Here is a 19,393-nt window from a genome sequence, read left to right as displayed (position 1 = left end):
AGTGGGGTAGTTGCTCCTACTGCGAGAAGAGATTTATCTTTGTTCGGAAATCCTCCGACTTCTCGACTGGGCGCGGCGTCGATCCTCCGCCTGCTCCTTGCCGGCGACGTGCGAGGTCCTCCCTTCACTCGCAGCAGGGGGAGGGAACACGAAGAGGGGAGCTGAGCGGAGAAGAGCCGGAGGCCATGGACACGATGCGCGGCGCGCTGGAGCGGGCCAAGATGCTGGTGGGCATGGAGGTCGACGAGGAGTCCGCGCTGCCGCCCCCCGAGGAGCAGTCCTTCTTCGACGACATCAACCGCCAGTGCACCCTCAACACCACCCAGGCAAGCACGCACGCACGAACCCCCTCAGCTTACCCCTCCTCTCTTGGATCCGGCGGCCGGCGGGCCGTGTCTACCCGCAGATCCAGCCGCGGATCTCGCTAGGTGGCCGCTTGTCTCCGCGGGGGTCGGCGAGGAATCGCGGGAAAATCGCTCGAGCAATGTGGTCCCGCTGTCTAACCATGTCTTGCTGACTTCTTGTGCGCAGAGGCTCTATGGTTTCGCGATTTGCTTGGCTGCCGGCCTGACATGCACCTTCTTGGTGAGTTCACCTGGCCTCGCTGCCTTTTGCTCTCAGTTCAGGGCGACGATATTGTTTCTAATTAGTTATATAGCTGAAATTGGCATTGTTCTAAAGCACTCTTACGATTGTTAATAAGTCAGGCAACTAATTGAAAGCTCTAGCATTGTCCCTAAGCTCTTCTTTTTATTTTCAAAAAAAGAAGAAGAAGTTCCAAGTCTCCTCATATGATCATGTTTTTCCTTAAAATAATCTGTGGATATTAACTCAATTATCAGTATGGTGTTAGTAATATTCAAGGAAACATACAACAGCTAGCATAGCAGTCCTCAGGATATATCCATCATGATAATCTAGCATGACTGAAGGGAAATCACAATGCAATTTTTGTTTCGTTCTCATGATTGCACTTGTATTCATATATTTATACCTACCTAGTCTGTTATAATTATCTTATATTTTCCCACATTCAAACCCTTATGGATTATTTTATATTTTTCATGTCCATTGTTCCAGTCAATGCTTGTTTTCTTCAATCCGGTGAAATTTGGGGTAACATTCACCCTTGGCAACTTGATGGCCCTTGGAAGGTCTGTTTCACAAGCTGTCAAAATTCTGCTTAACATATATTTGTTTCTGCTTTGGATCTTGGTTTTCCGCCCAAAACCTTAGGAATTTCTTGATAGTTGCCAAAAAGAGAGGTGAAAGATACCATCCAGTAAAATTGAGTCGATGCACAAACTGTTGGAACTCAAACGAATATGAGTAGCATGGCGTATCTCAAGAATTCTGTGCTTAATTATGCGGAAATTAGGGATCGGAACCTATATTAGGCGATGTCATTCCCTTCTAGTCAGTGTAGGTGTTGATCAGCTGGGAGAACCTCCTGGCATCTGCATTGGCCTTCAAGTCAGCAGAGCACTCTTCATATTGGTTTGGAGGTGGTTTTGGGGGGTAGCTGGCTAATGACATCATCGGATCCCTAGAGCAGCTCCCTCCCTCTTAATATAGCGCTAACTGCCCTGGGACCTAAACGTTTTGTGTTTCGTCCCTCAATCAAAACTAACCCTTGAAATTCTTTATATTTTTGTAATTAGACTGCCATCAGGGGTTAATTAGCAATTGTGCCTTTAGGGGGCTAACACATAACAGTTAGGTCTCAGGCCAGTTTATAACATTTAAATTTAAACTAAACTATTCTTAAGAAGTGTGCGCTATCCATGACCCAATTTTAGATCAAAGAATCCGCTAGCATATCATTAGCTATTCCTCTACCAAATTATATCTATTCTGTCTTGGACACCAGAAATATCAACATAATGTTTAGTTTGAGAACTAACATTGAACTGTTCATATTACACCTGGGTGGAAAATTAGTACAGCCCTTCACTCTTCATATCTGTATCATGACGCTGCATCTGTTTTTCTGGCAGACTCGAAACTTCTTGAACTATCTTGTAACAAAAGTTGCCCTGCTAGATACTATTGAACTTTGCCACAGTAGAATAGCGTATGTTATCTGATAAGTCTATGCACACGCTGTGTAATGTGCTTGCTAACTTTCTCTATTATTTATTTATCTATGAAAGGTTCTTTGTCATGTCAACTAATGGAGGGATCATTTGTTTGGCAGTACAGCATTTCTTATAGGCCCCAAAAGGCAGTTTGATATGATGCTTGATTCAGTGCGAATATATGCCACTGCTCTATACATTGCAAGCATCATAATTGCTCTATTCTGTGCTCTCTTGGTAAGTAAAATGAACTAAGCCCTAGCATAATTGGTGAAGTTTTATAATTTATATGTCAATGCAAATAGTATAATAAAGTAAATCACACCTTTCTGCCCTAAACAGGTTCACAGCAAGCTGTTGACTCTGCTGGCCATCATTTTGGAATTTGGTGCCCTTGTTTGGTAAGTTCAGTTATCCTTCAATGGGTGAATTTAAACATATCTTTACCTTGCATGATGTCTGCCAACCACATTTCTTCTACTTAATTCTAAATTTGTTGCCACCTTAAGCACTAGTACTAAGTATCATTCCCAGTCAGACACCACCAGATGAGGTATCAGAGCGTGTATATCCACGATATGAGCAACCGGAACTTGTATCATGCTGAAGAATTGCCTTTTCACTTTTTCAAGAGTGCGCAGACATGTTTAAACATATAAAGGAGAGCATCTTACAAAATTAGTGTTGCATGAGCATTTGGGACTTATGGACAAAACTGAAGTTTCAACTGGTGGTGCGTGCAGGTACAGCCTTAGCTACATACCTTTCGCAAGGTCGATCGTGTCCAAAGTGATGACATCCTGCTTCGACACCGATTTCTAGAGCAAACATTGTTGTCTGCCGGATTTAGAAAGATACTATCTGTAATCTAGCGTGTACTTCTGACAGATGAGGAGGGAGTCACCTCACCACCTCCAACAGGGCAACAGGCTATCTTGTAATCATTAATCAATGTGAATCTAGTTGTGTGCATTTCTTCATGCTAGACTAGAAGATTGTGCTATTGTCTGTTCTCCCCCTTCCATGCATTTACACGTGCAATCCGCGCCTCAGTTTGTTTGGGCCTCTCTTCCATCTGTGCAGCGCTCGGTGCGTTCACCGTGGGTTTGTGGGCCTGTTCGCTTCAGCTTATAAGCCGGCTGAAAAGCTGAAATGGCTGATTTGTTGTGAGAGAAAAATACTGTTTGATGGCTGATAAGCCGGCTGAATAAGCTGAAGCGAACAGGCTCGTTACATTGTTTTACATTGTTGTATCATTTGCTGAGTAAAGAAGTTTCACAGTGCTCCTGTAGCATGATATGCTTTGACCTGCAGAATGCCGTTGATTTTGGAGCCTTTGTTACATCACGACGATTGACGACTCACGCAATCTTTGGTGCTGCCTTTTTTTTTTCTCTCTCCCAATTACATTCACACTCGCTCAATCAGCATTCATAACTAGTACGCACCTAGCATATACGAATTTCTGCTGAAATCGTGTTAGTTACGGACCCGCTCAAATCTAAATCAAGCACCGACTGAATACAAAACACCAAATGCCACCACTACTGGGTGGGCTGGATGTGCCACGCCACCCACGGGCCCCAGATAGGCCCGCCAACAACTCTCTCGGCCTATAATATAAGCCCATAAACAATATGGCCCAAGCACCGTCCTTGACAAATCGTATCTGCAAAAGGGTTAGTAAAAATTTGCACTCGGCGGGCGGCGGCGGTGATCTGATCGTGAATTTTCTGGGCTGCTAGCTTGTATCCAACCTATACTGAGCAGTGATCTTGCAACGTTTATGTTTGCCGCGTTTACTTGTTCTTTGCAGCAAATGAAGAAACATGAATGTGAAGTCATTACTCATTAGCTGTTTACTAATTTAACAAACTCCAAACGCAAACTTTGCCTCCATAAAGCTGTTTAGAAAGCATGCAGATGCTATTACTCTTATGTATGCCCCAAAACTAGTTAAAAGGTCACCATGGGTGCAAAGGGATATCTAAGGAATCGATTGGTACAGATTTATACATGGCATGCACGAATTTCTAACTAGTAACTGCTAGCTAGGGATGATTGAGGCCTGACATGGTAATGGTACTACTACCAAAAAACGCCACTATGGTCTGTTTTAAACCTACATTGCATTAGCTTAGCACATGAATATTCTGACTTACTCTATACAATGTTGAGTACATGATCAAGGCTATATCTTTAGCAATTGAGGCGTTACCTACTGAACTACCCACTCTAGTATTGATTTGAGGGACATGGTATGACATTTCACTAACTGCATTTCCCCCCTTAACATGCTTGTCCTTGTTCGTTTCGTTATCAGATTGTTTGGCTGAAAGAATTTCAAACTTTTGAGGATAAATCCAGCGCCATTAACCTTGATACTGGTCTTAACGAACTGCTTGCTACGATGATCAAGAAGTATATCAAGCCTGATCAGAAATTAGCTGTTGGAAGTCTTGAATATAAGAAAATAATTGAAGAACATGGTTAGTGTTGGCTTCCCTTGTTTGTTTATGACTGTGAAGTGTGAACAATTCTAGGCACCAATTTTGCTGCGGATTTTTCAGGGAGTATCCGGCATGTATGATGGTACCGTGATGGAGCTGATGTGGGGCCTCAAGAATTGCATGCATTGTTTAGTGCCTGGAGAGCTGACCAACAAAAACCGCCCCGTGATGAGTGAAGGAATGAAAATTGTCCTGGATGAATATGGCTTTGACTAAAGAACAGAGATGGTGAGCCCATCGCCTCATGTCGCATGTCTTGAATCATGGATTAAGTGCTTTATGCTCTATTGCTCCCTGTCATATACTCTTACACTTTATGTGCACTTTTAATCCTTGATTTTCACTGGACAAAGTATTTCGATGCAATATTTTTACAGAACATTTTGCCATTCGTGTTTTTTTTTCTGTTAGTAATGTAGAAATGCTCTTTTTCCAGGTTAATGATGATATTATTGAGGTGGTATGGCTCGTGTATAATTGTGATTATTGTGTGGATAAACATTCTGAAACGTTGCATAAGGCTGGTAAAGTCCTTAAAAGGATATCTGACATTAACTCTGAGGATTGGGATTTACTGAAACTTGCCACCGCTCTCAAGATGGTATGTTACCCTGAAGAACTTTTAATTGGCGATCCTCGACAGGTAAATCATAGTATTTTGCAAATGTGTTCTCAGCCTCTTGCTGTGTTTGAAGAAGCTTGTCATTTAGCTATGGAGCAATGTGTGTTTCTTTCAGATTTTTTCAGGCGATGAGCATATTAATCTGCGGCAGGATGCACCTCTATACAAGGATAAATTGTGGGGGAGGGCCATTTCGATAGTCTATAATCAAATATTGCGGGCCCGTATAATTAGGCATAAGTGGCGAAGACGGTTGCCCCATTACTTGAAGGAGGTTAAAGAAGCGTATGAAGCTGAACAAAGTCAGCACCACTAGCCCTGAAAGTGATCCCAGAGGAGTACACTTGGGTTTCGACGCTGCCAGTGAGCCATTCGATGCTGAAGGTTGGAGGACAAAACATTGTGGCAATTCATTATTAGCGACTCGATAGCTGTCTACACAGTACTCATTAGTAGGTGAATCAGACTAGCAGTACTGCTCAGTGCATGTGGGTTACTGCTTACTACCCGTCTTGTAATTGTTGCATTGATGTTACCATTCAGTAGGGGGGTTATTCACAGGCGTCAGACATTTCTGCAGTCGAATATTCACACCATCTTCCTCAAGATGGAAGGGATTATCTAGACAACACCATACCAGCAGCGTCAGACCCTTACTAGATGGCTAGATGCTACCGTTTCATTTTGTCTGTCAGCTGAGCAAGCGCACACTAAACATCGCATAGAATTTGGCCCTATCCCTACGTATAACACAATCCTAAATTTTAAGAACAATCGATTTAGGGTCCCTGGGCGTTCCGCGTTGAATAGCCAGAAGAAACCTACCAATTTCAAGATCTAGAGAAGTTCATAGGAAATGTACTTTTGCGATACTTTCCATGCCGAATTGTGACGCGCCATTTTTGTAGCTAGGAAATTTGCTTGCCACAAGTTAGACAAATCATGGCCAGAAAATACGTGTATGATTTAGTATAGGTGGCATAAACTTTTGTGGCAACAAAACGCCTGGTCAAAAAACCTTAGTCGGACACCAATTCTGGGCGGCGATCGTAGGTCTCCGATCGGAGCAGCGCGTCCCGGCCGTCAACTCGGACTCAACCTTGTCCACCTCGGAGCAGTCGCGCGGTGCAAGCGCAACTAATCCTGTCCAGGTTGTACTCGATCGATCGCGCACGTCGTATGCAAGCAATTGAGTCCGACTCGATCAGTCCATCAGAGCAGCGTAGCGTACATCCTGCGCAAACAAACCTCGGTGATCATCTCGAATTAAACGCCGGCGATATATAGGGAGCTCACCATCATCAATTGCCCGTCGTCGTCGGAGCTCCTGGCTTAATTCCACGCTCGATCCACCAGTCCACAACTTCTCTTCCTCCCTGCGCCGGCGACCGACTTGATCGCTCCTCCGACAGGGGCTCCTTGCTTCTTGGGCGGCCGGCGAGCCATGTGCTCCGTCGCTCCCTTCCTTCTTCCCGGACTAGCCCGCGCCGCTCCTCGCGCCGACGTGCGGCCGACGATGGCCACGACGTACGCGGAGGACCCTCCTGCCGCGTGGGGCGGGTACGGCTACTACGACGATGGCTCCGACATCGACGCGTTGCTCCGGGGCATCGACGCCGTCGTGCGCCCTCCCAAGTCCGCCGACCTTCCGATGCCATCCAAGGACTTTCTCGCGCTGTCTCGCCGGCACGGCAACCACGACGCCGGCTTCAACGCCATGCTCCGCGGTATCCAGAGCGTCCGCGTTCCGGCCGCCGGCCTGATGGCTTCCCTCCCCATGGACGCTCATAACGACGACGCCCCGACGACGCCCGTAGCGGTGCTGCAAGCGCCGCGCAGCTACGGCGACGACACGGTCACCAACATGAAGACGCCACCGCCCAACAAGAAGCAGCCGCGGCAGAAGTGCGGCGGCGAGTACGACGCCGACATCGACGCCACGTTCCGGGTGATGGAGACCGACCCGGCGGAGCGGCCCTCGGAGGACTACCTCAGCGAGAGGCAGGCGGGGGCCATGATGATGACCGACCGCGCCGAGCTCATCGAGAAGATGCACCGCTTCTCCAGGTACTACGACCTTGCCCCTGGCACCCTGCACCGCACCGTCTCCTACGTCGACCGCTTCCTGTCAATCAAGAAGATCACCGGCGGCGACCAGAAGCATCAGCTCCTACTCCTTGGAGCCGTGGCCGTCTTCGCCGCGGCAAAGTACGAGGACAGGAACACCGTGCGGAGGATCGACGCCGACGCCGTCGCCGCGTACGCCGGGTGCTCACGGCGCGAGGTCCTCGCCGCGGAGCGCGAGCTGGTGGCGGCGCTCGGGTACCGCCTGAGCGGGCCCACGGCCTACACGTTCGTCGACCACTTGATGAGGCACAGCGGCCAGGACTCCCAGGAGGAGGAGGTGGTGATCACCAGGGCCCTGGCGCACCACCTGGCCGACATGGCGCTGCTGGACTACCGGTGCGTGGCGTTCCTGCCGTCGGCCGTGGCGGCGTCGGCGATCGTGCTGGCCAGGCTGGTCCTGGGCTACTACTCGCTGGAGGCGCCGTGCTTGGTGGCGGGGTACGCGCTGGAGGACCTGAGAGAATGCATGGAGGCGATCTACGGCATGCACGAGAACCTGCAGGTGTGGCCAGGTTGCGCCCAGATGATGGAGGACTGGGAGCTCACTACCCAGCTCAGATACTACTTGCCTCCATCGACCATGCTGACCGCCATGCATTGACCTGTGGAACATATGTGCTGCTGCTGCAAAATGGTAGGAGTACTGTTGCATTTTGGCCTGACATAGTCTGTAATTAGTAAACCAAGTAGTTTTTAGCCGCATGATGCAATTGATGAGATGCGAAGTTCTACAAGGGCTCCCCCCTGCAGCACAGTAACCTTTTAGCTTTCCTATTCTAAATTGTTGATAAGATATTTCGGTTCAAATGCCATATGCTAAAATAAAACGTGTTCCCTGATTTCCCCAGTGGAGCCCTGCGGCGTATGCTTCTCATCAGTATCGCTTGGCACTAGCCCCAGTGTTGTGACCTGTGAGGGTGTCTGTTGTAAAGTGACAATTCTTCTACTGTTTTTGTTTTTGGTTTGATGATCGGTATCTTACATGCATGCTTACAAAGTAATCTACATAATCCATCCTCTGTTTCATTATTCTAATTCCTATAAATATATGCTTCTCTCAAAATTTTGCAGCGTTTTCAGAGGAGTTTGAGACGGTGAAGATGTCACCGAATGACGTTTTTAGGATTAGTTTGAAACTGTGATCTGTTGTGTGCTGTCCTATATAGTATAAATGTTGGGATCCCATAAATGTTCAGAACTGTTTCAGACACATTTCGTATCAGTACTACTTATATACTACTTATAGATTCCATGTCAAATTGAAATAAGAGCATCGCTTGGTTTCTTTTGACCTTGAGACGTCGAGCTGACCCGCAATTCTGCAACGTGCAACATCAAAATTGACCCAGTCCACTGTGATTCTCTGAACCGCCGACATCTGGGTCCCAACATGAATTCAAACACGCTGTAAGTTCGTAACTACTCCCTCCATTTCAAATTGTAGGTGGTTTTAACTTTTGTATGTTCATAGATATTATTACATATCTATAAACCTACGATCTACAATTTGGAATGGCGCCATAATATGCACGGGCGCAAAAGAGCGCGCCATTGGTGATGAATCAAAGCGTACTTTCACTCTGCCATGTGCCAAGTGCTGCATTTAACCTCAAAGCCCACTGGGCCACGTCCAGTTCTCCCCGACCGGGACAGCGTGCAAATCTAAGAGCAACTCCAATAGATCACCTTTCCACTTTTCAGCTATAAAAAGAATTGAGAGGCTAAAAACATACTCCAACAGATCCCTTTTCCATTCTTTTTTTTCTCTCAATCCCCTCTATCCCCCTCCCTCCCCTTCATCATCTCCCTTTCCTTCACCTTCATCCGGGGCGGCGGCTGCTAGAGAAAGAAGGCAGTAGATGAGTAGCCTAGGGAGAAACATGTCGCACTCAGTTGCAGGAGGCAAGAAGGTGCAGGTCCTAGGCTCAGGTGACGCAGCCACTGTGCTCAGGCGAAGCAGCAGCAGCCGCCGCTGCCGCCGATGACGAATGTTTCGTCGGTGACTCGTGAATGGCGAGGGATAGGTTTCTACACCCGGCAGCTATTTGAGTCATTGTTGGACTGGAAACTTGACAGAAGATGCATGGGCTTCAATCTCGGCCCATAAACGTCGAGCCAGGGTAGAGCTACCGTCGCTACGCGTTTTAGCGCCGCTAAATGCCGCAGTACCGCACTTAGCGGCAATATCGGCACTAATCACAGTATCGTAGCGCCGCACCACAAAAACGCTATAGCGCCCCTAAAGTGCCGCTACAGCCCGCTATTTTGTAGAGCACTTGTCCTCGAAATTCTGAAATTGTGAAAGGGGAAAATCAATATGATGGAGTTGCTCTCGGTCCCCGTTCCCTTCTTCGACCGCGCCGCCACCTCCGCCTCCGCCTCTATCGCCGGCCGAACTCCGCCAGATTCAAAGGCAAGGCTAATCCCTTCGCACTTCATCGGTCGAGATCTATTCTTCTAAAACTGCAGCATGTAGTTTCAAGGAAAGTGAATGGGGCAACGATGTTATGCTAAATGATACATCAAGAAGTGTGTTTCTGAATATATTTTTGCATATGCTCACGTACTTTGATGCGATAGTGGCTATGGAAATGGAGGGAAAGACATGGATGACAATTCCCGTGCCATCTGGTGGTGATTCTGGCTGCATCCATCAAGCTCAAGGCGCTTGTATTTGGTTAATGTTGATGGTGCTGATGCCTCCAAACTGTCGATCTGGATCCTTGATGACCATGGTACTCATGAATGGACATTGAAGCATTCGGTCAGAACTCTGCTTCTGTTTCAACAGAAGAATCTTCGATTCGATCTGGATTACACGGTGATTACAGTTCACCCAGAATGCAATTTGATTTACTTTGTTTATGACAATACACTGATGTCATATGAAATGGACCGCAAGGAAGTCCATGTCATCCGCAATCTTGGACATGAGTGCTGGGAGCCATACCTTCCTTATGTCCCCTTGTTCTCTGAGGCATTAGCAGACGAGCAGTGAAAATGTTGCATTCCCTGCAGCTATGTGTCGTTACTGCAATGTCTCTAATAGTAGCTAGATCAGTAATTCAGTAGACTCCTGAAATATGAAGTTCCACTTCATTTGTTGTATGCATGTCTCTGTTCTGTTGGTTCGGACCAATGTTGTTTAATTGGTGAGGTCATGTTAATTGCCTCCAGGAAGGCTAGTGTTTTTCTTTCAGTTAAACTAGTTGTGTTACCCTGCTTTTGTTTGCCAATGCTTTGTTAAGCTCAGTGTGTTCCTTTGTGGGGGATAAGTGGATAACACTGTCTGCTCTTATGATTCAATGGTAACAGAATAATCCAGGTAATTTGTATGTACTCTATATAACGTTATATTCATTTCCCAGTTAATTTCATGTTGGGAAACTATAGTCATCTGGTTTATTGCTACCAGTAAATGATTAGCCAACTTGCATTTGTAGGTGTTACCTGAGTGCCCTTGCATGGTACGTAGTTTGGAACCATCAAAGCGTGCTAGTGGTACTTTGTATATTTTTCAACTATCTATTGATATTTTTAATTTTGAAATTGAAACTATCAAGGGCCATCATAAATTGTCAAATTTCTCGATCATGTATGTTGTAACCAAACGTGTTTGCCATTTGAAAGCAGTGTGATGGGTAAGCTTAGATCAGCATCAGCTTGGTCACAGAAAGGAGAGACATCAGTACACCTGTTCAGTAGCTGTGATTCTGTGGATGATTTTGACATGATATGCAACTTTCCCTTCTTTTGCTACAGCTGATACCCGATAATTTGCCTAAATATTGTTAGGTGGTGATTCTCCAATGTGATCTGATTATTTTTCTTGTCTATGTATCTTTTCAAGGATTTAATTTTCACTTGTCTTCTCTGCTTTTGATTATTTAACTGAGACATGTTAGACTTATATCTGAAAAAAAACCCTTCTAGTGTGATACAGCCATACAGGAAAAGCCGATGAGTGTTGCTGGTTTCGTTTCCTCGAGAACGTGCAGTTGCAATATACGTATTCCTTAATAGTTAATTTCATTCGAAGCTAATCCAAACAAAAAAAAATTACTTTTCGAAGTTAATACTCGTAACCAAAATCCACCCCTACAAGGGACGCCCCAAAAACATTGTGCAGCTTAGAGTTAAAAAAAGGGAAGTTGGACAACGCCATTTTGCACCTTCATGCCCCCTTATCACCTCTTGCATTTCATTCCATTGTCTCAGGTTTTAACACCCAGCAGCCATTACAAGTTATGAGCATCACCCCTTTTATACATGACACCGTGACAGTCTCTGTACGACATAGATACTGAACCCGACCATACTCTTCCAAATCCTGCTGCAAATCATGCAAGGCATGACAACAGCTGGGCAGCGTGCCAAGCCTTGACAGAACAATGGGCGCCGCACATTCTGTTCATTTACAAAGGCTAATACTTACATTGATACGATTGGGATTAGATTTTACAGGTTACACTAGAGCTGTCAGAACCAAGAATCACATGCCTATGGCTCTTGACGGCGAAAGCTCAGCTTCTCCATCCACTTCGCTTCCTGCTCCATCTCCCGATGCCTGTCACAATTTCCAGATGACTATTATACTGGCAGCAGATGGTGTAGATACGAAGATAATGATCAGGCAACATCAAACAGTGAAGTCAAATTCAAAGAGTTCGCGATCCTTACTTTGATCTTGGAGAGATATTGATCTAAGGCACCATCACCATAAAGGATCTTGGCTCCGCAGCCAGGTTGGTCCACTGACCCTACAGCATCCTCATCCACAACCACTGCATCAATTCGCTTCTCCCCAGATTTTGCATCTGGAATCTGTAATAAAGCAGCAAATCTTTTGAAAAAGCGATAGAGATGCAAGTTCCATAAAGTATATGGGTAGAGTCAATGAAAGGAGAGGCCAAAATCGTCATGCTACAAACCTCATACATGGAATCCATGAGGATATTCTCAAGGATAGTTCTTAACCCCCGTGCACCCGTATTTTTGGACATTGCCTTTTTGGCAATTATTCTAAGCGCCCCATCTGTGAAATGAAGCTTAACCTGAAATACAATGTTGAGCCAAGCTGAGACGCCAGGAAGATATTACTTTCTGCATGTTTCATTGCAAGTATACTCACATTGTTCATGCTAAACAATTTCTTGAATTGTTTACCCAAAGCATTCTTTGGCTCCATGAGAACCTGGACGGATAGAGTTGCATTAGTCCTTGGTGAGAGAGTGCTCAGACAACCATATCGACATATGAACATACACATATACATACTTCTCCATATAAGGGAACACAACTACTTCAGAACATGATTCTAAGAAAATAACTACAGCGGATACAAGGGATACCTGAACAAGCTGGTCCTCATTTAAAGCAGCCAAGCTGACAAGGATAGGAAAACGTCCAATAAATTCCGGGATAAGTCCATACGCTATTAGATCGCCACTCTCAACCTGAAAAAAGGGTGCGCATTGGAACACCTCTAGGGCAGAAAGTCATCTAAATCAAATAGGAGACCTCCACTCTACTCACTGATTCCAACAAAGATGATGTCACTTGAGCACTTGAGATGCCACTGCCCCTCATGTTTGCACGGACTGGTGCCCCAAAGCCAATAGAAGAATCCTGCCGTCTTTTTTTGGGGGGTAAAAGAGAAGCGGAAAAACACCTTAGATGAAGACAGAGTAAACACCACATGGCATATTACAAAGAGGCAATGCTACTACCTCTCTGATATAGTTTTCTCCAAATCCACAAAAGCACCACCACATATAAAAAGAATGTCCTTTGTATCTATCTGCATGAGCATGAAGACCATATATCACTGTAATTAACCAGTGTTTGCATTTTTAAGCAACAAGATGACTAAAAAGCAAGATCAAGATTTACTTGGAAGCGTCATTTTTTTTCTTTACTTAGTCCACACTTGAGGCACAAATAAACAGTCTGGCATGTTTCCAGATTAAGCAGTTTGTTGATTAAACATATCTGATCTATTATGCTTTTACAACAAAAAATGATCTTCACTACTACTACTTTTGTTTCATATAGAAGTCTAAGTTGACCATATCCATATGCATAGATAGGCATACAATATAAGTATATATTCAATGAAATTGGGCCATGCAAACCCAGATACCCCTGTCAAGTAGCGTACAACAATCAGTAGTCAGCTTCCAAAAATCTAGTGATTTACAGCATTAAAGCAGGGTCCCAGACCTATTGGAGCAACTAAATTCTATATCATCTCAATAGAGTTACAGTGTGAAATAACACATACTAAGACAGTGGACTTTAGCTTTGTATCCGAATTTGATCGAAAAAATAACTATCTGTATTTTTATCGAAAAAATAACTATCTGTATTTTTATCCACAGTATCTGTTCAGACATATTTTCTTGTGAGGGAAAAGCCAAAAAGTGTATGTCAATAAATGAGCTTGATAACTTTACCTGTATATTATCACCACGAGGATGCTTCCTTGCTCCTTTCTCAGGAACGTTGACAATCTAAGCATGTCAAAATTTTCAAAAGGAAATAGTTAATACATCTATACAGGGATAACAAAGAAATTACAAACTTTTGTTTGACAAAAAATGAAAACCGTCCCCAACGAAGACTAGGTGGTAAGTAGCTCAAATGGTATAATACCCCTATCTTGTGGCTAACAGTCACAACTTGATTCACACAAACTGCGTGGGCTTATTCATCAATTTTCAAGGGTTTGATCCTGTAACCTCAAAGTTGTGAGGCCTTAAGGATAGTTATGATTACCAAATGCAACCCTTCATGGAAAAAACGGAAAAGGACTCACAAAGATCGATCCATTGAATTGCAACCGAGTGAACTGAGTTCCTTTCAAATGGATAAGCTAGATGAATGTATAATTACAGAATATCGGGTTTAAATCGTACACATGTCGCAAACCCCAAAGATGATATCACAAGAGAAGCTCCAGAAGAATTTTTGCTATGTAGAACACACAGTAAAGGATAGCAAAAGTCCATACCAGTACTAGGTAAAACAAGTCAACCACCATTACAAATTGCAATACAGATGCAGATACCATTTGACCAAGGAAATAATCTATACGTATGCAATAATCTGTACTCAATGCCTAGAGATAAGAACTTTAATTTACTCAAATTGCATAGAGACATGTAAAACTTTGATAAGAATTGCAACTCAGTATGCCAAGTATAAAGAGAAAAATGAGCTAAAAGGATTACTAGGAGGTTAGTACATATGCCTTACCGTGCCTTCCAGCATTTTCAGCAATGCCTGCTGAACACCTTCACCTGACACGTCTCTACTAATATTAAGGCTCTCAGCCTGCATGTTGGATCACAAACTAATTTATATCCCCACCGAGAGGGGCAATCCATGCCAAGGATAGATACGCCATACCTTCTTTGTAATCTTATCAACTTCGTCAATGTACACCATCCCTTGCTGTGCTGCTTGCACATTAAAATCTGCCACCTAGTTTATATCAAAATAGAAGAATCAAAGCTCACTCTAGAAGGCATGATATCAACACAATTCACAGTTCAATATGCTTTGCTGCATGTATAGTCAAAAAACATACCGTGAGTAACTTGTATAGTATAGATTCTACATCCTCTCCTACATACCCTGCCTGCAATAAGTAGGACAATTTAATCCTCAGTGCTGAAACCAAGCGGATAGGATGGGAAAAAGGAACTGACCAAAACTATGAATGCAGTAGCAAAAAAGTAAGAAATGATTGTTTTTTTTTTACTTTTTAGCTACATGGCTCAGTAATTAGCTATTGTATATTTGAGTCTACATACACTTAACCATGTTAGCTCACACCATACATTTACTAATTAAGGAATCAAGATTAACTTCAGAAACTCCAAGCCAAAGTAGTATTGTATAATCAGTACCTAGATTTATGCAGAATTCATAAATAGTCGCTTCTTGTTCATGCTAACATAGTTTACATGATATAATTGATGGATGCCTGCATACTGTCTACATGATGGTTTGTTGTGTTCTTAAAAATTGTGCATTTCTCTCTGGAACATAAAAAGTAGTCAATACTTGCCTGGGTCAATGTTGTTGCATCGGCAATTACAAATGGTACATTCACAAAGCGAGCTAATGTCTTCGCAAGTAAAGTTTTACCTGTTAAAGAAATGAATCAAACCAAAATTGCTGCTTAGTGTCCTTTCTTTTTACAGTATTTTAGTTGACCCAACATTGTAGAAGACAGAACTGACCTAGATCTATGGCAACTCTAAATGGCTGCAAATGCCTTACCTGAGCCAGTAGGCCCCATTAACAGTACATTGCTTTTCTCTAGTTCCACATTGTCGTCATCATCAGCTTCCCCATCAAAACCACCCGAATCTGCCCCAGACCTAATTTTTTTAGCTTGTATACCACATAATTAGTCACTGAAAGACATGTGCAAATTCTAGTTTCTACATTTGCAGGAATAAATATCCTTCATTGTTTTATAGAAAAGAAGAATTGGTGTGGTAAAGTAAAACTAACCCCTTTTGTAACGATTGATGGTATATCCGTTTATAGTGGTTGTAAACTGCGACGGATAACACCTGCAGGTTTAAAAAAGCTACATCAGACCAAGACATTCTGAAAATTGTTCTTGTTGAGTACCCAAAACCGAGGCAAAGCAATCAAGATTATCATGGCAATTGGAATGAGTAAATATAAACATCTATGCGAAACTTTCATTATTCATGATTATATCACAATTCACGAATGAGAAGGAACTAGAATCTAGAAAATATCCTGCACAGAAGATTAGATCAAGTGACAGTCTTAACGGGGTATCTGATTCTTTATCATTGTTTCATAGTGTTAAAACGGAGCTCAGCAAGCATATCAAAGCTGTTGGACAAGCTTAAGCGGAAACACAGAAAAACAGCAGTGGGCAAAGTGCATTTCCAAGATTGCATTGCAATTTATACCAAAGTCCATTCATAGGCAACCATTTCAACCAAAACCAACATTTCATATATTTCCCTTTTCCAAATGGGGAAACCACATTTCTTCCATTTCCACTAACTACAGGTTAAACAATAAAAAATCCCAATTCTAAATCAGAATTCAGATGGAGAGCAAGTGAGCAACATACATAGGAGAACACACTCATTTCATTGAACAGGTTTCTGAAATAAAAGTATACATGGCAATGTATTTTCTCTATAACATTGAAGTTTATCAGGCTGCAGTTAAATACTAAAACGCATGGCCCTAGCTCCATGTTATCGGTGCACAAGACAAACATAACAACAAGCAACCATGCTTTAGTATTGATACAACTATAACAGTCGGCCTATCAGAAGCATCACTTTTGGGTCTTAGATTCTTAGGCCATCTCGTTCAAGCTAGCAAAGACTTCATTCTGTTTCCTATGGGAGAAAAAACCCAAAGCTCTCACAAAACAGTGATCACGGTAAAAATTTAAAGTATACTGCTAACAAGGCTCTACAAGAAAATCAACAATCAAATTCCACTGTAGTCTGTAAAAGTCCATCAAGTGAAGAAGTGCATGTTGATGCTGCTTTTTGGTCGGCTTATGCAAAATGTGTGGTCCCTGATGACTCGAATTGCCAACTCTAACCATGAAGAGTAACCAAATTGCACTGGCAAAAATAAACCCAAAACTAATGAAACCAGTATTTCACCTTCTTGGCTCTGTCCTGCCCAATCACATACTTGTCGAGCCCCTTACAAATCTCCTTGGGCGTGGGAAGATCCTTACCCAAACTGGAACCTCCCCAACCCTCATTCCCTGCTCCCTCCTCACCACCAGCGCCCCCACCACCTCCCCCTCCACCGCCTCCGCCGGCGACGCGGACGACGTTAAGATTGGGGTGGAACGGCGGACCGGGCGGCACGTGCACGGCCACGCCCCCACCGTCCCCGTCATCACGCGACGAGGAGCTGGTCCTGATAGCTTCCCAGAAGGAGGAGTCCCTGGCCCTCGCGGCGGGGTGGTCGAGGAGGTCGGCCCGGACGCGGCCGATCTCGACGAAGGTGCCCTGGAGCGGCGCGAGGTCGTGCGGGCGGAAGAAGTAGGCGCTCCGGCAGTTGGGGCAGAGGTTGAGCGCCTGGTACCCACCCGGGGCCGCGGGCGGCAGGCCCCGGTGGGCGAAGAGAATGTCCATGTGCTTGGAGCAGCGCGGGCAGTGGGCCTCCGCGCGGATGCGGCGCGGCTCGGGCTCGTCGGTCGAGGACGACGACGAGCTGCCGCCCGAGGAGGACGACTCCCACTTGCGCCGCTCCTGGACGCGCCTGTGCGGCGGTGGCGGCGGCAGGGGGGCGGCGGCGCCAGCGGCGGCCGGGGAGCACTCACGGCCAGCGGCGGCGCCAGCCGCGGTGAGGGTGGAGGCCGCGCGCGTGGCGGCACCGGCGAGGCGCCTCCACCGGAGGAGGCCGGACATGGTAGTGGGTGCGGATTGATGGGGAGAAGTCTAGAGAGAGAAAGGCGGGGAGGAGAGAGAAAGAGAGTGATCCGCTGCTAACAATTTGTTGGGGGATTTTTTGGGGGTGTGGGAAGTGAATTTCGGGGGTGTTTTTTGTTTATTTCCACTCTGGTGTGTGCTCGTGGAATTTTTTACGTGGTGGGAGGGGAAACGTGGATTCCGCGACGGCGGTCACTGGAATCTCGGGATCGGACGAGGGGAGACTGCGGCGACGAGGGCACGGTCGTCAAGCACTCTAAGTGTGTTTGAGTTAATTCCGAATATTCGGAAACTAATTAGGATAATTAGGAGGACTAATTATGAGTTAATTTTATAATTTACACAGATAGGGACTAAACGTCAAGTCTATTGAGTCTAATTAATCCATCATTAGCAAATGGTTACTGTAGCAGCACATTGTCAAATCATGAACTAATTAGGTTTAATAGATTTGTCTCGTCGTTTAGCCTCCTTCTGTGCAATGAGTTTTGTAAATAGTTTATGTTTAATACTCTAATTAGTATCTAAATATTCGATGTGACTGGGACTAAACCTAAGAAGGAGAGAGAGAGGAGGAGAGATAGTACGTTGCTGCTACGGTTGGCGAGAGCCGATAGTACACATCCCCGTGCGAGCCTCTTCTTTTCTCTTTGCTCCCTTGTGGTCCGGCCGAGTCCGGCTGCCGTCGTGGTGGACGGGGAGCGGGGTCCGACCAACGTCCCGGTGGAGGGAGAGCGGGGCTCGGCTGCCGGCGTGGAGGAGGTGGAGCAGACTGGGCCGCCGTCGCGGTGCAGGCGGAGCGTGGTCTCACCGTTGGCGTGGAGGAGGCGGAGCAAGGCTCGGCGGTGGAGGTGGAGCAGGGTCAGGAGTGGCCGCCGGCGTAACGCAGGGCTCGGACGCCGGCTTGGTAGAGGCGGGATGCGGCACCGGCGCAAGGTAGGGGTGCGGGAGCAGCTGCCGACGCAGCGCGAGGAGATACAAATTGTGGCCACTATCTCAAGCGGTGGTGGGATGTGGCTTTCGCACCGCCGTAGAGGATGAGGAGGGGGCATGGCTGTTGGGCCGCCGCGGACGAGTAGGCGGAGCGCCGCCACCATCTTCACCTCCCCCGCTTCGCCCACTGCCACCGGCCTCGCCCTCGACGGGGAGCCCGAACCACAACCACAGCTAAAGCCATGCCGTTGCTGCAGCACGTGGCCGACGCGGACACGCCGTTGTCTTGGTGGCTGCAACGCCTCAAGGCGTTCCTCACCGCGGATGAGGAGGCGGAGAGGACAGAGAGAGGACTATTTCAGGAGGGAGACGAAGGTGGTAATTAAAAAATCAATGACACATGGGTCCCACCATATTTTGGAATGCGTGTTACAGCTAGTCCATTGGATGGATGATCTATATGGGGTGTTTGGGAGACAGGGGCTAAACTTTAGCACCCTGTCACATCAGATATTCGGATGCTAATTAGGACGACTAAATATGAGCTAATTACAAAACTAATAGCAGAACCCCTAGGCTAAATCGCGAGACGAATCTATTAAGACTAATTAATCCATCATTATGGAATGGCCACTGTTAGTCCTCACCGTCCGAACAAGC

General features: G+C 45.6%; 3 protein-coding genes and 2 pseudogenes across 3 annotated transcripts; 4 read left to right on the top strand and 1 right to left on the bottom strand.

Annotated features, from left to right (window-relative positions):
* LOC101783808 (vesicle transport protein SFT2B) lies at positions 1 to 3,145 on the top strand. The gene is made up of 6 exons (XM_004952677.3): positions 1 to 326; positions 532 to 585; positions 1,081 to 1,154; positions 2,198 to 2,315; positions 2,421 to 2,479; positions 2,822 to 3,145. Exons 1-6 carry the CDS (start codon positions 186 to 188, stop codon positions 2,898 to 2,900), a joined length of 525 nt encoding a protein of 174 aa, XP_004952734.1. The 5' UTR covers positions 1 to 185; the 3' UTR covers positions 2,901 to 3,145.
* Positions 3,146 to 6,726: 3,581 nt separating this feature from the next.
* On the top strand, positions 6,727 to 7,938 carry LOC101784370 (putative cyclin-F2-1). Its single transcript, XM_004954948.1, has one exon. The coding sequence runs from the start codon at positions 6,727 to 6,729 to the stop codon at positions 7,936 to 7,938; it is 1,212 nt and encodes a 403-aa protein (XP_004955005.1).
* Positions 7,939 to 9,217: 1,279 nt separating this feature from the next.
* Positions 9,218 to 10,335, top strand: LOC105914195 (annotated as a pseudogene).
* Positions 10,336 to 11,501: 1,166 nt separating this feature from the next.
* LOC101784218 (CLP protease regulatory subunit CLPX1, mitochondrial) lies at positions 11,502 to 17,870 on the bottom strand. The gene is made up of 15 exons (XM_004952678.4): positions 17,021 to 17,870; positions 15,864 to 15,925; positions 15,627 to 15,727; positions 15,412 to 15,491; positions 14,929 to 14,979; positions 14,748 to 14,822; positions 14,595 to 14,672; positions 13,793 to 13,849; positions 13,067 to 13,137; positions 12,873 to 12,972; positions 12,689 to 12,793; positions 12,469 to 12,531; positions 12,269 to 12,391; positions 12,018 to 12,161; positions 11,502 to 11,904 (listed from the first exon to the last, which is right to left on the bottom strand). Exons 1-15 carry the CDS (start codon positions 17,777 to 17,779, stop codon positions 11,830 to 11,832), a joined length of 1,944 nt encoding a protein of 647 aa, XP_004952735.1. The 5' UTR covers positions 17,780 to 17,870; the 3' UTR covers positions 11,502 to 11,829.
* Positions 17,871 to 18,975: 1,105 nt separating this feature from the next.
* LOC101783963 overlaps positions 18,976 to 19,393 on the top strand; it is an 11,377-nt pseudogene continuing 10,959 nt past the window's right edge.

The sequence above is a fragment of the Setaria italica genome, chromosome I, assembly GCF_000263155.2.
Source record: "Setaria italica strain Yugu1 chromosome I, Setaria_italica_v2.0, whole genome shotgun sequence".
In the NCBI taxonomy this organism is placed as follows: Eukaryota; Viridiplantae; Streptophyta; class Magnoliopsida; order Poales; family Poaceae; genus Setaria; species Setaria italica.
This window is presented reverse-complemented; position numbering and strand designations above follow the sequence as displayed.

What these genes read in the sequence shown, in the direction of transcription:
- LOC101783808 (XM_004952677.3), top strand. Translation starts at nt 186, where the DNA reads ATGGACACGATGCGCGGCGCGCTGGAGCGGGCCAAGATGCTGGTGGGC. An exon ending in GCCTGACATGCACCTTCTTG is followed by an intron (nt 586 to 1,080) that starts GTGAGTTCACCT and finishes CCATTGTTCCAG; the next exon opens with TCAATGCTTGTTTTCTTCAA. An exon ending in CTCTATTCTGTGCTCTCTTG is followed by an intron (nt 2,316 to 2,420) that starts GTAAGTAAAATG and finishes TGCCCTAAACAG; the next exon opens with GTTCACAGCAAGCTGTTGAC.
- LOC101784370 (XM_004954948.1), top strand. Translation starts at nt 6,727, where the DNA reads ATGGCCACGACGTACGCGGAGGACCCTCCTGCCGCGTGGGGCGGGTAC.
- LOC101784218 (XM_004952678.4), bottom strand. Translation starts at nt 17,779, where the DNA reads ATGTCCGGCCTCCTCCGGTGGAGGCGCCTCGCCGGTGCCGCCACGCGC. An exon ending in TACTATACAAGTTACTCACG is followed by an intron (nt 14,823 to 14,928) that starts GTATGTTTTTTG and finishes GATATAAACTAG; the next exon opens with GTGGCAGATTTTAATGTGCA. An exon ending in ATGAGGACCAGCTTGTTCAG is followed by an intron (nt 12,532 to 12,688) that starts GTATCCCTTGTA and finishes CTATCCGTCCAG; the next exon opens with GTTCTCATGGAGCCAAAGAA.